The 14,391-nt window shown below is 48.5% G+C and overlaps 1 protein-coding gene across 1 annotated transcript in view; it reads left to right on the forward strand.

The window, feature by feature from the left end:
- The window catches only part of MYO7B (myosin VIIB), a 75,823-nt gene that overhangs the window by 3,759 nt on the left and 57,673 nt on the right, over positions 1-14,391 (forward strand). Inside the window, exons 2-6 of the mRNA XM_029225932.1 lie at positions 2,101-2,214; positions 3,241-3,393; positions 5,293-5,477; positions 11,336-11,457; positions 12,467-12,609. Coding sequence (XP_029081765.1) covers positions 2,101-2,214; positions 3,241-3,393; positions 5,293-5,477; positions 11,336-11,457; positions 12,467-12,609 — 717 coding nt within the window. The remainder of the gene's footprint in view (positions 1-2,100; positions 2,215-3,240; positions 3,394-5,292; positions 5,478-11,335; positions 11,458-12,466; positions 12,610-14,391) is intronic.

Below are 14,391 nucleotides of genomic sequence, written 5' to 3' on the forward strand. Positions count from 1 at the left end.
TCTTCAAAAATGTTTGTTATCTTTATACTGGAAAGACAATTTGGCTGGGTAAAAAAATTATTGGATTTTTTTTCTGTTTTATTTTTATTGTGGTAAAAATATAACGTTCAATTTACCATCTTAACCATTTTTAAGTGTACATTTCAGTATTGTTACGTATATTCACGTTGTTGTGCAACAGAAAACATTTTCATCTTGCACACTTGAAACTCTATACTCATTAAACACTATTTTCCTTCCGTCCTCCAGCCCCTGACAACCACCTTTCTACTTTCTGTTTCTATGATTTTGACTACTTCAGATACTTTCCATGAGTGGAATCATACAGCATGCGTCCTTCTGTGACTGGCTTCTCTTGCTCAGCATAATGTCCTTGAGGTCCATCCACACTGTAGCACATGACAGGATTTCCTTCTTTTTTAAGGCTGCATAATATTCCATGGTGTGTAGTATTCATTGTGCTATGTCATTTTATATAAGGCACTTGAGCATCCATGGATTTTGGTATCTGCAGGGGTTCCTGGAATCCATCCCCCAAGTACTTTTAGGGATGACTGCATATACTACATTTTTGTTTATTTGTTCATCTGCCAATGGACAATTGGGTTGCTTTTACTGCTTGGCTATTTTGAATAACGCTGCAATGAACATGGGAATGCAAATATGTCTTTGATATCCTGCTTTGAATTTCTTTGGATATTTACCCAGAAGTGGGATTGCTGGATCATATGGTAATTCTATTTTTAATTTATTGAGGAACCTTCATACTGTTTTCTCCAGTGGCTGCACCATTTTACATTCCCACCAACAGTGTACAAGGGTTCCAATTTCTCTACATCCTCAATAACACTTGTTGTTTTCTGTACTTTTTTATAATGGCCATCCTAACAGCTGTATTGCTCTCTTCCTGAGATCTTTGTAGGAGATGTTTGGCCCTCGTATATGATTTGAATTTGTCCTGAATTATCTCCTTATAAGTGAACTTGTCTTTTTGTCTGCCTACCCCTCAAAAAATTATTTCTTAATTTTTTAGTCCAATACCTTTATGTCCTAGAGTTGATTTTTCTTTGTCATTATTTCAAAGAAATAATGGTGTGTCTTCAATCCATAGATTCAAGGCTTCATTAATTTCTTGAAAGTTGTCTTGAATTTTATATTTAAGTAATTTTTCTGGTTTTTTCCCCGATTTTCTTCTTTGTGCACTTCAATTACTAGTATTTTTGTCTGCCTTCCATATCTATCCTTTTTTTCCTAATCCTAATTTTGAAAATTTCTCTGTCACTGCTCACTTTTCTCCTCCTGTCTTCTATGATCTTTACTATGATTTTAGCAAGTGCTTATTCCCCTGTTGTTGCTTCCAGTTTTGCTTTCATCTCTGGCCCATGTTTACTTCTTTTCCTCCCTTTCTTTCTTGAGCTCTGCCAATTCACGTCCCATCCTTTTCAGTTGTCTCGGCGTCTAATTTCTGAGCTCTCGTGCCTCAGCTCCACACCTCAATAAGTTTTTTGGAATCATGGTGAGATACTTGGTCACAACTTTCCACTGCTCTGTGGCAGTTTGTTTTCTCCTGGTGAGTGTTATTCACCTGCTCATTTCCTCCTTTTGAATTTCAGTATATTTGCATGTGGATCTCTGCTTGTTCCTTTGGGATTCCTCCTCTTTGAGCAGGGTGAGCTTTCTTGGATTAGAAAGAGGTTCATGTGGGCCAATGCCCTGTTGCAGGCCAGGCACAAGCCTAGTGAGATTTTAGTCTTTGTCTTTCCCCAGCCAATGGGTTTGGGTGCTACAGGGCTATTCGCAGGCCAAAAACTCTCTTTTTGCACCTCACAGAGAGATACTTTCCTGCAAAAAGCTAGGCCAGGGAAGCTTCCCCTGCCACCTCCCATTAACTTCCTGGCAAGAGTGAGAAAGGGCCGGGAGCAGGGTAGGAGAGAGGGAAGAAGAAAAAGAAAAAGGAGGAGGAGGGGAAGGGGGAGAGAGCATGCCTCAGCCACTGTGGGATCTCTTGGTTGGAAGGGACACCCCCCGGGGAGGTAAGTCTTGAGCAGGAAGGGGAAGGTGGATCAAGCATCTGACCACCGACTCCTCTCTGCTCTCCAGGGTGACCACGTGTGGCTGAACTTCACCTCTGCTGACAAGACCAGCGTGCCCATCGGGGGCATCATCAAAGAGACAAAGCCTGGCAAGATCTTGGTTGAAGATGATGAATACAAAGTCAGTATGGCCTCGCTCTCCTGAGGGGCTCAGCCTTCTCAGCCCCATCCCCTCACCCCTCCTGGGCCCCGAGCCCCCTCCCTTCTCTGGTGCTGCCCCCAGCACCAGGGATTTGAGAGCCCAAGTCAAGGACCCATGTGGCAGGACAGACTACAGGGAAGTCCCGTCGTGGTGAACGTTGTGTGTCTGTCTTGGGAACTGCTTCTATAGTGAAGAAGCAGGGAGTGTGTTGGCAGATGGAAAATTAGGACAATTAGGGGAGCAGGAAAGCGTGAAGTGGGAAACGGGCGGTGACAGAGAGAGGGGGAGGGCAGGAAGATTGTTTGCAAAGTAAAGGAAGCTGAGCAGGAAGGACAGGAGGAGGGAGGGAAAGGTGAGAAGGATGCCTGGAGGGGAGGCCCTGGAATGTGAGAAGATGGAGGAAGCCCAGCTCACGCTGAGCAAAACAGCCCAGAAGAGAGAGTAGGAAGCTCAGGGTGACCTGCTGGGAAGCGAGCTCCGTCACCTGGGGGGCTGCAGAGCAGCAGGGGAGCGACAGTGGAGAAGGGCATACAGAGTGAGGGGTCCAGCTGGTCATTTAAGTCCTCCTTGGGCAACCCTCTTTGCTGAGGTGCTTCAAAGTAAAGCATGTGGAGACTTGGCCTCCAAGGAGAAAATTCTAGACTGTGACCTGTGAGCCCCACAGATTGGAAGCCAGTCAAATGTTAACAATAATACCTTCTATTTGCAAAATGATGTCATGCCATTTAAAGAACACTTTTACTTGCACACTTTTATTCCAACCATCTGTGAGGCTCCCCAGCTGCAAACGGCCCCTGATCCCAATCACTGACCCTCAGTGCACACTGACCCTCGGCCCTAGACGTGTGCTGACTCCAGCCTCGGACTGAGCCGATCCCTTGACCTTCACCACAGACCAAAGCTGGCCAGGTGCCGGCCACTAGATCGTCTGATCCATTGAGGACATGGGGGACAGGTTGGCCCAGGACAACCCCCGCTCAGGAAAGCCTGTGCCCTTTGTTCCAGGAACACTGGATCCGAGCAGAGGACCTTGGCACCCTCAGCCCCATGCACCCCAACTCTGCTCAGGGCGTGGATGACATGATCCTCCTGGGGGACCTGAACGAGGCGGGCATGGTGCACAACCTCCTGATCCGCTACCGGCAGGACAAGATCTACGTGAGTCCCTCCTGGCCACATGGGGCCCCCTGGTGCGCTGGGGCCACACGTGCTGACTTGGCTGGGGAAGCAAACTATGCCCCAGGCACACCTGGCTCAGTCCCTACTCCCCACGCCCTCATAGTATGAGGATGCTCATCGATCTCTGCTCCCCAGTCTGAAAGAAGCAGGGGGATAAAGCCTTCGAGTGTACAGAAAGCTGACATGCAGCATGCCAGCTCAGTACCTGGCACATAGGAGGCACTCAATTACTGCTGCCTCTTCGCTCCTCTGTGGCTGAGCAGAAGGCCTGCTCTGATGGCCGAGTGGACTGAAGGCCATGGGGCGTGGTCTTCTGCCTGGTTCCTTCCTAGGCATGTAGCAGAGACAGGGTCACCAGGCAGAAGACCTCTGCCCTCCTATGAAGTAAGTTGCGTGATGACCAGGAGGGCCGCGTAGGTAACTGCGGGTTCCTCTCCCAAAGCCTAGCGGTGGATGGGAGGGTCTCATCCCTGTTCTAATGCAGACCTCCCAGGGGAGGTGGTATTCCAACACTGACACCAGCCCTGCCGTGAGTGGGTGTGACCCGGGGAAGTCACCACCTGCCTGGGCTTCTCAGAGGGAGGTGGCTCATTGACCTCTCACCAGCCCTGATGCTGGGATGCTCAGAGGAGTGGGAGAGTGAGCAGGGGCCCCCGAATAGAGGGCTGGGCTGGGAGAGGAGAAGGAGGAGACCCTCGGGAAGGAGATGGGGATGGGGCACTCTGAGTCCACTTTGGATGAGTGAGCCTCAGCTGCTGGGACCAAAAACAACAATTATCCAAGTTGAACTGCAGCTTATCTTTTCCAAAGAGCTTATGCTTGCATTCTTTTATCTGGTGGTTGTCATAGTCCTGAGCCAGAGAGATTATCCTCTCCCTTCCTAAAATGAAAACGAAGACACGACTTCATGACAAGTCATGAAAACATGACTGTTGAGGTGGCCATCCCCGTCCCAACCCAGAGGGGCAGGCAGGCCCAGTGGAGGCTCCAGATGAGTGGGAGGGTCCAGGAGGGGTCCGTGAGGGCTACTGTGGTGGCCCAGCCTCACGGAGGCCCCTGTGAAAGGCAGGTGAAGACTTGCTTCGTACATTCACTCCATTTTTTTTTTTTTTGGCTGCGCTGGGTCTTCGTTGCTGCACGTGGGCTTTCTCTACCTGCAGCGAGCCGGGGCTACTCTTCATTGCGGTGCGCAGGCTTCTCATTGCGGTGGCTTCTCTTGTTGCAGAGCACGGACTCTAGGCGCATGGGCTTCAGGAGTTGCAGCACGCTGGGCTCAGTAGTTGTGGTACACGGGCTTACTTGCTCCGTGGCATGTGGGATCTTCCCAGACCAGGGATCGAACCCGTGTCCCCTGCATTGGCAGGCAGATTCTTAACCACTGCTTTTTTTTTGCGGTACGCAGGCCTCTCACTGTTGTGGCCTCTCCCGTTGCGGAGCACAGGCTCCGGACGCGCAGGCTCAGTGGCCATGGCTCACGGGCCCAGCCGCTCCGCGGCATGTGGGATCCTCCCGGACCGGGGCACGAACCCGTGTCCCCTGCATCGGCAGGTGGACTCTCAACCACTGTGCCACCAGGGAAGCCCCATTCAGTCCATTTTTATCAAGCCCCTCCTGAATACCAGACAGAGCGCCAAACATGAAACACGACCACCTCATTTAACGTCCCTGTGAATGCACCCCTGCCTGGGAGCTCTCTTTCCTGGTGAAGGATCTGAGCTGCTGAGGGTCTCGTCTCTCGGTCCAGAATCAGACCCCGCCTCCCCGCCACAGTCAGCCAGCCCTGGTGGCCCTCGGGGGGTGGCATCCAAGGCCAAGATCAGGGCCAGGCAGCGCTGATCCTCAGAGTAGGGGTCACTAACCACCTTCTCCCTTCCCCAGACGTACACAGGCTCCATCCTTGTGGCCGTGAACCCGTACCAGGTGCTGCCCCTCTACACCGTGGAGCAGGTGCAGCTGTACTACAAGCGCCACGTGGGCGAGCTGCCACCGCACATCTTTGCCATCGCAAACAACTGCTACTTCAACATGAAGCAGCACAAGATGGACCAGTGCTGCATTATCAGGTGAGGTCCTGGGCGGGCGGGTGGGCCAGACTCTGCCTCTGAGCATCTCATAAAGGAGGGCGCATCTCCTCTCCCAAAACCTCTCCAGAGTAGTGTGTGACTTAGGGGCTCCCGTTCAACTGCAAACACCCCCCTTCATGGCCACGAGCTCCCCTGCGTCTGGCCCCTGTGGCCCCTCCACCCTGAAAAGTCCTTCTGAGGCTGCCTTCCGTCAGAACCTGCTCTTCCACTGTATCATCAGGGCCTGGACCGCCCCAGCCTTCTGTGAATATTTCCTGAGACAAGGAAGGAAGGGTGGGGATGGGTTGGTTTACAAATGGGACCCAAGATAGGCACTTGGGGTGCAAGGATCCAACAGGTGAGGCCCCTCAAAAACCACCTCAGGGAGACTTCCCTGGCAGTCCAGTGGTTAGGACTTCGCCTTCCAATGCAGGGGACATGGGTTCGATCCCTGGTTTGGAAGCTAAGATCCCACATGCCTCAGGGCCAAAAAACCGAAACATTACACAGAAGCAATATTGTAGAAAGTTCAATAAGGACTTTAAAAATGGTTCACATAAAAAAATCTTAAAAAAAAAAAACCTCAGGGCAAGTCTCAGGGAGGACAGATCTCAGGTACTTGGGCCCAGAAGGGATGTGTCCCTCTCCAGTCCAGGTGATGCTGCTGCTTCAGAGACTCGGGCCTGGCCTGGCTTCTCTGCCTTCTGCCCTCCTGGTACCCATGGAAGGGAGGCAGAGCGGGAAAGAAAGCGGGGAGAGGGAATTTGGCTCCAGGACACCTTGCTTAGTTCTCTAGTAGAGTCATCCATTCACTCAGTCACTCATTCATTTGTTCATTCATCCACTCATCCATCCATTCACCCATTCATTCACTCATTCATTCATTCATTCGAGGTTCTTTTGTGCTCCAATTCTGTCTCCTGTCCTGTCCTAACATGAGGAGACAGCAGCAAAGGAAAGGGACTAAAATCCCTGCCTTGTGGACCTTACATTCTAGAAGAGGAGACAGGCAACAGACAAGCAAATTGTTTCAGCGGGTAATAAGAGCTTTGAAGGAAAACACTGCAGGGAAAGAGGAGAAAGAGTGATGGGGCCGCTGCTTTAGGTAAAAGGGCAGATCGGGCTAGCCTCTCTGAGGAGGGGACCTTGGAACAGAGACTGGAACGAAGTCCTACAGCTTAGGTTATCATGTTTCACGTTGTCAGCAACTCTCTGTAGTAGATACTCCTATTCCTGTTTTACTGCTGGGGAAACCTCCCACCGGTTGACATTCTTTCCTAGAGACACACAGCTGTTAAACAGGGAATTTAAACCCAGGGCTCTGGGAAAAGAAGACAGAGCGATGTCTTGCCAGGAAGCCTCACCGCCAGGACAGCAGTGCCTGTAGAAAAGCACAGAGCACCCGGGTGGCTGTTTGCATGAGCATCACTTGAGTCAAACTGCCTCCCCAGGGCGCGAGAGAGGCACCTGAGCCCTCTTCCTTCGGAGTCATCTCTACATGCAGGGGTGTTCTCCTGACTGGCTCCCCTGGCATAGTGATCAGGGATATGTGGATCAAAACTTTTTAAAAAAATTAATATTTTCAGAGGAAACCGTATTTGTCTGAGGTTTGCTTCAAAACAGTACAGGAAGGGAAACAAAACTGGTCAGGAGTTTCATTTCATATCCGTGACTCATTTATTTTGTGACTGGAAGTTTGTACCTCTTAATCTCTCTCACCTATGTCTTTCCTCCCCCCACCCCTGACCCTCAGGCAACCACCTGCTTGTCCTCTGTATCTACAACTTTGTTGATGTTTTGTTCTGTTTGTTCATTTGTTGTGTTTTTTAGATTCCACCGGAAATCAAACAGTATTTGTCTTTCTCTGTCTGACTTATTTCACTTAGCATAATACCCTCTAGGTCCATTCATGTTGTAGCAAATGGCAAGATTTCATTCTTTTTTGTGGCTGAGTAATATTCCATTGTATATATATCATTTAGTCCCTTTACATTTAAAGTAATTGTTAATAGGTATGTCCTTATTGTCATTTTGCTAATTGTCTTCGGGTTGTTTTGTAGTTCTTTTTGTTCCTTTCTTCTTCTTTTGTTCTCTTCCCTTGTGATTTGAGGACAATCTTTAGTGTTATGTTTGGATTCCTTTATTTTTCTCTGTGTGTATCTATTATAGATTTTTGGTTTGTGGTTTCTGTGAGGTTTATATATTGCCATGTAGATATGTCTGTCATATATCATACATATAATCATGTATATAATCATACGTATACATGATATATAATACATAATCATACATCTATACATACATATATATACATGATTATTTTAAGTTGCTGATCTCATAAGCTAAAACGTATTTTAATAACACTGCATTTTTACTCCCCCCGCCCAGTTACTATTTTCCACATCATATTTTATATCCTTTTGCTTTGTATATCCCTTGACTACTTATTGTGGATTTAACTCCTTTTGTCTTTTAACCCTCCTACTAGCTTTGTATGTGGTTGACTTACTATCTTTACTGTATATTTACCTTTACCTATGAGCTTTTTTTCCTGTCATAATTTTCATGTTTCTAGTAGTGGCCTTTTCTTTTTTGCTTAGAGAACTCCCTTTAACATTTCTTGTAAAGCTGGTGTGGTGCTGCAGAATTCCTTTAGCTTTTGCTTGTCTGTAAAGCTTTTGATCTCTCCATCAGATCTGAATGAGAGCCTTGCTGGGTAGACTATTCTTGGTTGTATGTTTTCCCTTTCCTCACTTCAAATATATTGTACCACCTGCTCTGGCCTGAAGAGTTTCTGCTGGAAAGTCAGCTGATAGCCTTATGGGGGTTCCCTTGTATGTTACTTGTTGCTTTGCCCTTGCTGCTTTTAGTATCTTCTCATCCTGTTATCATTTTAATGACAATGTGTCTTGGTGTGGCCCTCACTGGTTGATCCTGCTTGGGTCTCTCAGTGCTTCTTGGACCAGGATGTGTGTTTCCTTTCCCAGATTAGGGAAATTTTCAGCTATTATGCCTTCAAATATGTTTTCTGCCCCTTTCTCTCTTCCCCTTCTGGGACCCTTGTAATGTGAACGTTAATATGCTTGATGTTGTCCCAGATTAAACTGCCCTCATTTCTTTTCATTCTTTTTCCTGTTGAGCATCAGTGATTTCCACTACTCTGTCTTCCAGCTTCCTGATCCATGTCTCTGTATCATCTGATCTACTGCTGTTCCTTCTAGTGTATCTAGCTGATGGGTGGGGCCAGTTCCCGCCATGGCTAGCTGCAGGGTCTGGGGTGTCCCAAACCTGGCTTCGACCTGTTGGTGAGGGGGGCTGGATCTCAGGGTGTCCTGGGGCTATTGCTGGCTCACTGTGGACAGAACTGGGTTCCCAAGGTGTCTCAGAGTTGGTGTCAACCTGCTGGTAGGCAGGGCCTGGGGATTTCCAAGGTTGGTGTTGGCCTGTTGGTGGGTGTGGGCTGGTCCCAGGGGTTCATGAGGCTAGTGCCGGCTCACTGGTGGGTGAGGCTGGGTTCCAGGTCCTCTGGTGGACAGAGCCAGGTCCTAGGGCAGCTGTCTGGGGGGTCTTAAGGCAGCCTCCTGCTGGTGGGTGGGGCTGTGTCCCCACCTAGCAGTTGCTTGGCCTGAGATGTGCCAGCACTGGCAGCAACAGACTATTGATGTCTTGGCACTAAAGAGCTAGAGGGAGGATTCCACAATGGCACCCCCCAGCCCGAGTGTCCACTTGCTCAACAAGCTCCCCAAATGGCTGCCACCAGTGTCCGTGTCCCCAGGGGGAGCTGCAGTTGCCCCTTGCCTTCAGGAGACTCTCCAAGATCAGCAGGTCTGACCCAGCCTCCTTTCAAATCACTGCTTCTGCCCCAGGCAAGCAGTGTGAGGTTTTGTGTGCGCCCTTTAGGAGTGGAGTCTCTATCCCCCACAGCTCTCTGGCTCTTCTTAAAGTAGGTCCCATGGGCCTTCAAAGGCAAACATTGTGAGGGTCTGTCTTCCTGGTTCAGGAGCCCAGTGCGGGGCTCAGACCCCTCTCTCCTTGGGGAGAACCTCTATAATTGTAATTATTCTTCCACTCGCGGGTCACCTGCCCGGGGGTATGGGTCTTGACTATACTGCATCTCTGCGCCTCCTACCATCTCATTGTGGTTCCTTCTTTGTTGTTGTTGGTTTAGTTGTTTTTTTGTTTTTGAGTTGATATAATTGAACCGTGAACTAAATGTATTTTATTCTTTAAACATAATGCCATTTAACATTTAGTCCCAAGACAATCAAGCAAATATTTTTGTTTGTTTTGTTTTGTTGTTGTTGTTGTTTTGGGGTTTTTGTCTTTTTAATTTTATTAGAGTAGAGTTGATTTACAATGTTGTGTTAGTTTCAGGTGTACAGCAAAGTGATTTAGTTATACATACACATGTATCCATTCTTTTTCAGATTCTTTTCTCATGTAGGTTATCACAGAATATTGAGTAGAGTTCCCTGTGCTGTGATTCCTTCTTTATGTATTTAGTTAAAGAATTTCTTTTCCTCTAGTCGTCCAGTTTTTGTCATCAATAATTTCTCTGTAAATAGTTGTAATTTGGGGGGACTTCCCTGGTGGTCCAGTGGTAAAGAATCCACCTTACAATGCAGGGGACGTGGGTTCGATCCCTGGTCAGGGAACTAAGATCCCACATGCCGCGGAGCAACTAAGCCCGCACACCACAACTACTGAGCTCACGCGCCTCAACTAGAGAGCCTGTGTGCCACAAACTACAGAGCCCACGCGCCCTGGAGCTCAAGCACCACAACTAGAGAGAGAAAATCTGCCCACCACAACTAGAGAGAAGCCCGTGAGCCACAAAGAAAGATCCCGCATGCCTCAATGAAGATCCTGTGTGCTGCAGCTAAGACCCGACACAGCCAAAAATAAAATAAATAAATAATGAATAAATCTTTTAAACAAATAAACAGTTGTAATTTTGGGGGGCTCATGGCAGGAGGCAAGCTCAGGGTCCTCAAGGTCCTTCTCTAGCACCATCTTGGCCACTGCACTGCCCTAAAATATGAAAAAAACTGGTTTTCATATTTTACCGTTATGAAATTAATATATACTCACTATGAAAATGTTAGAAAATTTCAGAAAAATATTCTCAGCAAAAATATTGCTAGACATTTTTGGAAGAAAAAGCTTCCTCTACCCACTTGGTTACAATTTGACTGAATACTGCCTACATTTACCACTTCACTTAATTAGTAAGCATTGCTCGTGTGACTGCAGGCTCTGTGAAGACCTGGATTAAGTGGCTGTACAACGTTCTCTGACTGGATGGACTGTAACTAATTTCCCCCATTTTTGTTGCTTCCCATGTAATTTCAATGATAAATAAATAAATAACACTTCAATGAGCAGGAAGCTTTGTGGAGAAGGCTTTTTCTGATTTTAGGAGTCTTTCCTTAGACTAATGGCGGAATAATTCTGAAGCATTTTGATACCTAGGCCAGACTGCTTTCCCAAAAGGCTCATGCAGTTCCCCCTCTGGCCAGCGTGACCTCACCGCTCACAGAGAGAACATTATTATCAGGGCATTGCATCACCTGGTCTTATTCATTCATGGAGTTACTGAACACTGTGCCAGTGACCCTGGAATGAACCACATACAACCATACCTGCATAGTCGAGCAGGAAAGATGAACACACTAATAAACTAACACAAAGTAGGCAGGGGACGTCAGGGAGAACGCAGTGGGATTTCTGCACAGGGAGAGAGCATCCTTGTTCAGACCGGCCCAGAAAGCGGGCATGTGATGGGTCTGCAGGAGAGTTGACAGGTGTTGAAAACTCGTTGTTCTACTGACTGACGTTCCTGCATGCCCTCTTTGCAGTGGCGAGTCTGGAGCAGGGAAAACAGAGACCACCAAGCTCATCCTGCAGTTCCTGGCCACCATCAGCAGCCAGCATTCGTGGATTGAGCAGCAGATCCTGGAGGCCAACCCCATCCTGGAAGGTATGCAGTCACCCACGGGACCAGCCTCCTTTCCAGGACCTGTGGGCTGGCACCTTCCTGCCAGGGGGTGCCTGTGGGGGAGGGCAGGATAAGCCATACTCTTCTAGTGACTTCTCAGGATTTAAAAAGAGCTCCAAGGGACTTCCCTGGCGGTCCAGTGGTTAGGACTCTGCGCTCGTACTGCAGGGGATGCGGGTTCGATCCCTGGTCAGGGAACTAAGATCCCACGTGTCGCGCAATGCAGCCAAAAACTAAAATACAAAGGGCTCTAAGATGAAATCAATTTGCGAAATGCTGGGAATGGATTATTGATACAGGGAAGGATCCCAAATGCATTCTACTGATAAGAGTAGACAGATCCTCTGTTCTTTTCACTTATGTGTGCAGGTGAGGATGTGTGTGCAAAGGATCTCTCTTAATGCAGTCACATCATAAAACCTTGCAGAAACAGCTCTATGGAATGCACTTTGGATCGTGCTGCAGCCCAAATGCCATCTGGTCTAAGCTCCTTATCTGCGCTCTGACCCGTGCCAGCTCTTGCCACTCTCTCTGCGAGCTTGCCCTCTCTAACCCAGCCTCCACCCTACAGCCTGAGCAATCTTTCTAAAATGTAAATCCGCCTCCACACTCCCTCAGGAGGTTTCCTCCTTCCCCCGTCACCTGTGGGACTAATGCCAAACTTCTTAGCTTGGCATTCAAGGCTCTGCACTACTTGGCTCCACCTGCTAACGGTTCCATCCATCTTCCACTGCTTTCCTCCTGTATCCTATGGTCCAGCTGAATTTCCCTCCCTGGAAGCACACCCCATGCTTTCTGACCTCCGAACCTTTAGCTGCACTTTGCCTTCCTCTTAGCAAACCCTTGGCTGCCACCACTGTCCAGTGTAATCCTACCCATCCTTCGAGTCTGGGCTTGGCCACCTCCTCTGAGAAGCCTTCCCAGAGGACCCCAGTAAAAGTAAATTTTCTCTTCTCTGCTCCCGTCATGGGCATCATCCGTCGGCCCTCAGCCTTCGGAAATGCCAAGACGATCCGAAACGACAACTCAAGCCGCTTTGGGAAGTACATTGACATCTACTTCAACTCCAGTGGGGTGATTGAGGGGGCGTGCATCGAGCAATTTCTCCTGGAGAAATCCCGGGTCTGCCGGCAGGTAAGGCCTCCACCTGCTGCACTGGTCCTGGGGGAGTCTTCTCCCACCCCAGGATGGGAGTCAGGGGATTGGGGAGGCTTCCAAGAGGGGTCCCTTCCATCACTCTCACCCCTCCTTTCCTCCACCCCAGACTCCCATAGGCCTTAGCTTGCTGTCATTGAACCCTGGTCCGAGATGGGCCAAGGACCCTTAGAATTGGATAATGATGGTCCTTCCCCAATATTCAAGGAAATGATTTATTCAAGGATTTTCTCTTTTGAATTTTCCATCTGTATAGTTGGCCTCGTCCTTTGGTGCTTACTACTCTTCACCTCTACTATAATTAATTCTGAGGCCAGGCCAGTCCCCAACTGGGGGTGGATGTATCATCAGGTGTGCTGGGGCCCCTGGCAGGAGGACCTAGATGACACTGTTCAAAAGACCACCTGCAGGAAATGAGGTGGCATGTGGTCTGTCTCGTCAACACAGGGCCTTGTACTCGCAGGGGCCCGGTCTCGGTTTGATGCTCTGTCGTTGCCATCTTGAAATTCTTAATAACTCTTTAGCAAGAAGCCCCATGCCTTCATTTCGCACTGCGCCCCACAAATCAAGTAGACAGTCCTGGGTAACAAGGAACCCAAAGTGTGGCAGCCACATCGGCTGAGTTAACACGGCTTTGTTGGGGGTAAGGTGCTCTCTCATATGATGGTATAACCCCTAACACGTGTGTGCATGAGTGCACATGTACCACACACACACGATGTTTCAGATTGGGGATATGCCACCAAAGGGACTGGCGCTGTGTGTTAGGACAGACAGACACCTGGGCAAGCTGAAGAAGGAAGCTCACCTTTAGTGACCCCCACCTGGTGCCAGGTGTTTCCCCTGCATTATCTCATTAGACCTTCACAACAACCATGAGAGACAGGTCTCTTTCTCCCCATTGTAGAGATGAAGAAACTGAGTCCAGGAAAGTTAAGTAACTTACCAAGGGTCACAGAACTAGTAGAAGGTAGTCTCTCCGACTCCAAAGTTTGCCCTTTCCAGAAGCTTATAATTCTTCGCACGGTGGTTGGTGAATTCAGAGAATTTGTTCCTCAAAGAGGTACCCCAGAATGGACAGGAGACTTCTAAAGCAGATCAGAGACAAGTCCTGTCCATGATAAGATTAAAAAATTTTGGCATATCTATACTGTGGAATGCTGGGTCAGTTAAAAGGCTGAGGAGGTGTGTCTGTGTCAGTGTAGACAGATGGCTAAGAGACCCGTTTAGATGAAAAAAAGAGGAAGCTGTAGAACAATAAGTATGTTCTTGCCTAAAAAATAAACTTTTTATAGATATACTCTAAGTAAATACATTAGTGATGTCTACAAAGGAACACAGACCATCAAACTGTTCTGAGGAGGTCATTTGAGGAGTGGCAAGTTGGGGCAGAAAGAAACTCACCCTTTAACACTCTATACTTGGAATTGTTTGAATTTCACAACGGGGATGTGAAATAAAGTTTAAAAATAATGTTTAGGGCTTCCCTGGTGGTGCAGTGGTTGAGAGTCCGCCTGCCGATGCAGGGGACACGGGTTCGTGCCCCGGTCCGGGAAGATCCCACGTGCCGCGGAGCGGCTGGGCCCGTGAGCCATGGCCGCTGAGCCTGCGCGTCCGGAGCCTGTGCTCCGCAATGGGAGAGGCCACAGCAGTGAGGCCCGCGTACCGCAAAAAAAAAATAATAATAATAATAATAATGTTTAAAAATGCAGAGGCCCAGCTAGGTAAACCAGTGGATGCCAGGTCCTGGGGGTCACAAGG

Source organism: Monodon monoceros, unplaced genomic scaffold (genome assembly GCF_005190385.1).
Source record: "Monodon monoceros isolate NGI ecotype Baffin Bay Population unplaced genomic scaffold, NGI_Narwhal_1 Super_Scaffold_16, whole genome shotgun sequence".
Lineage (NCBI taxonomy): Eukaryota > Metazoa > Chordata > Mammalia > Artiodactyla > Monodontidae > Monodon > Monodon monoceros.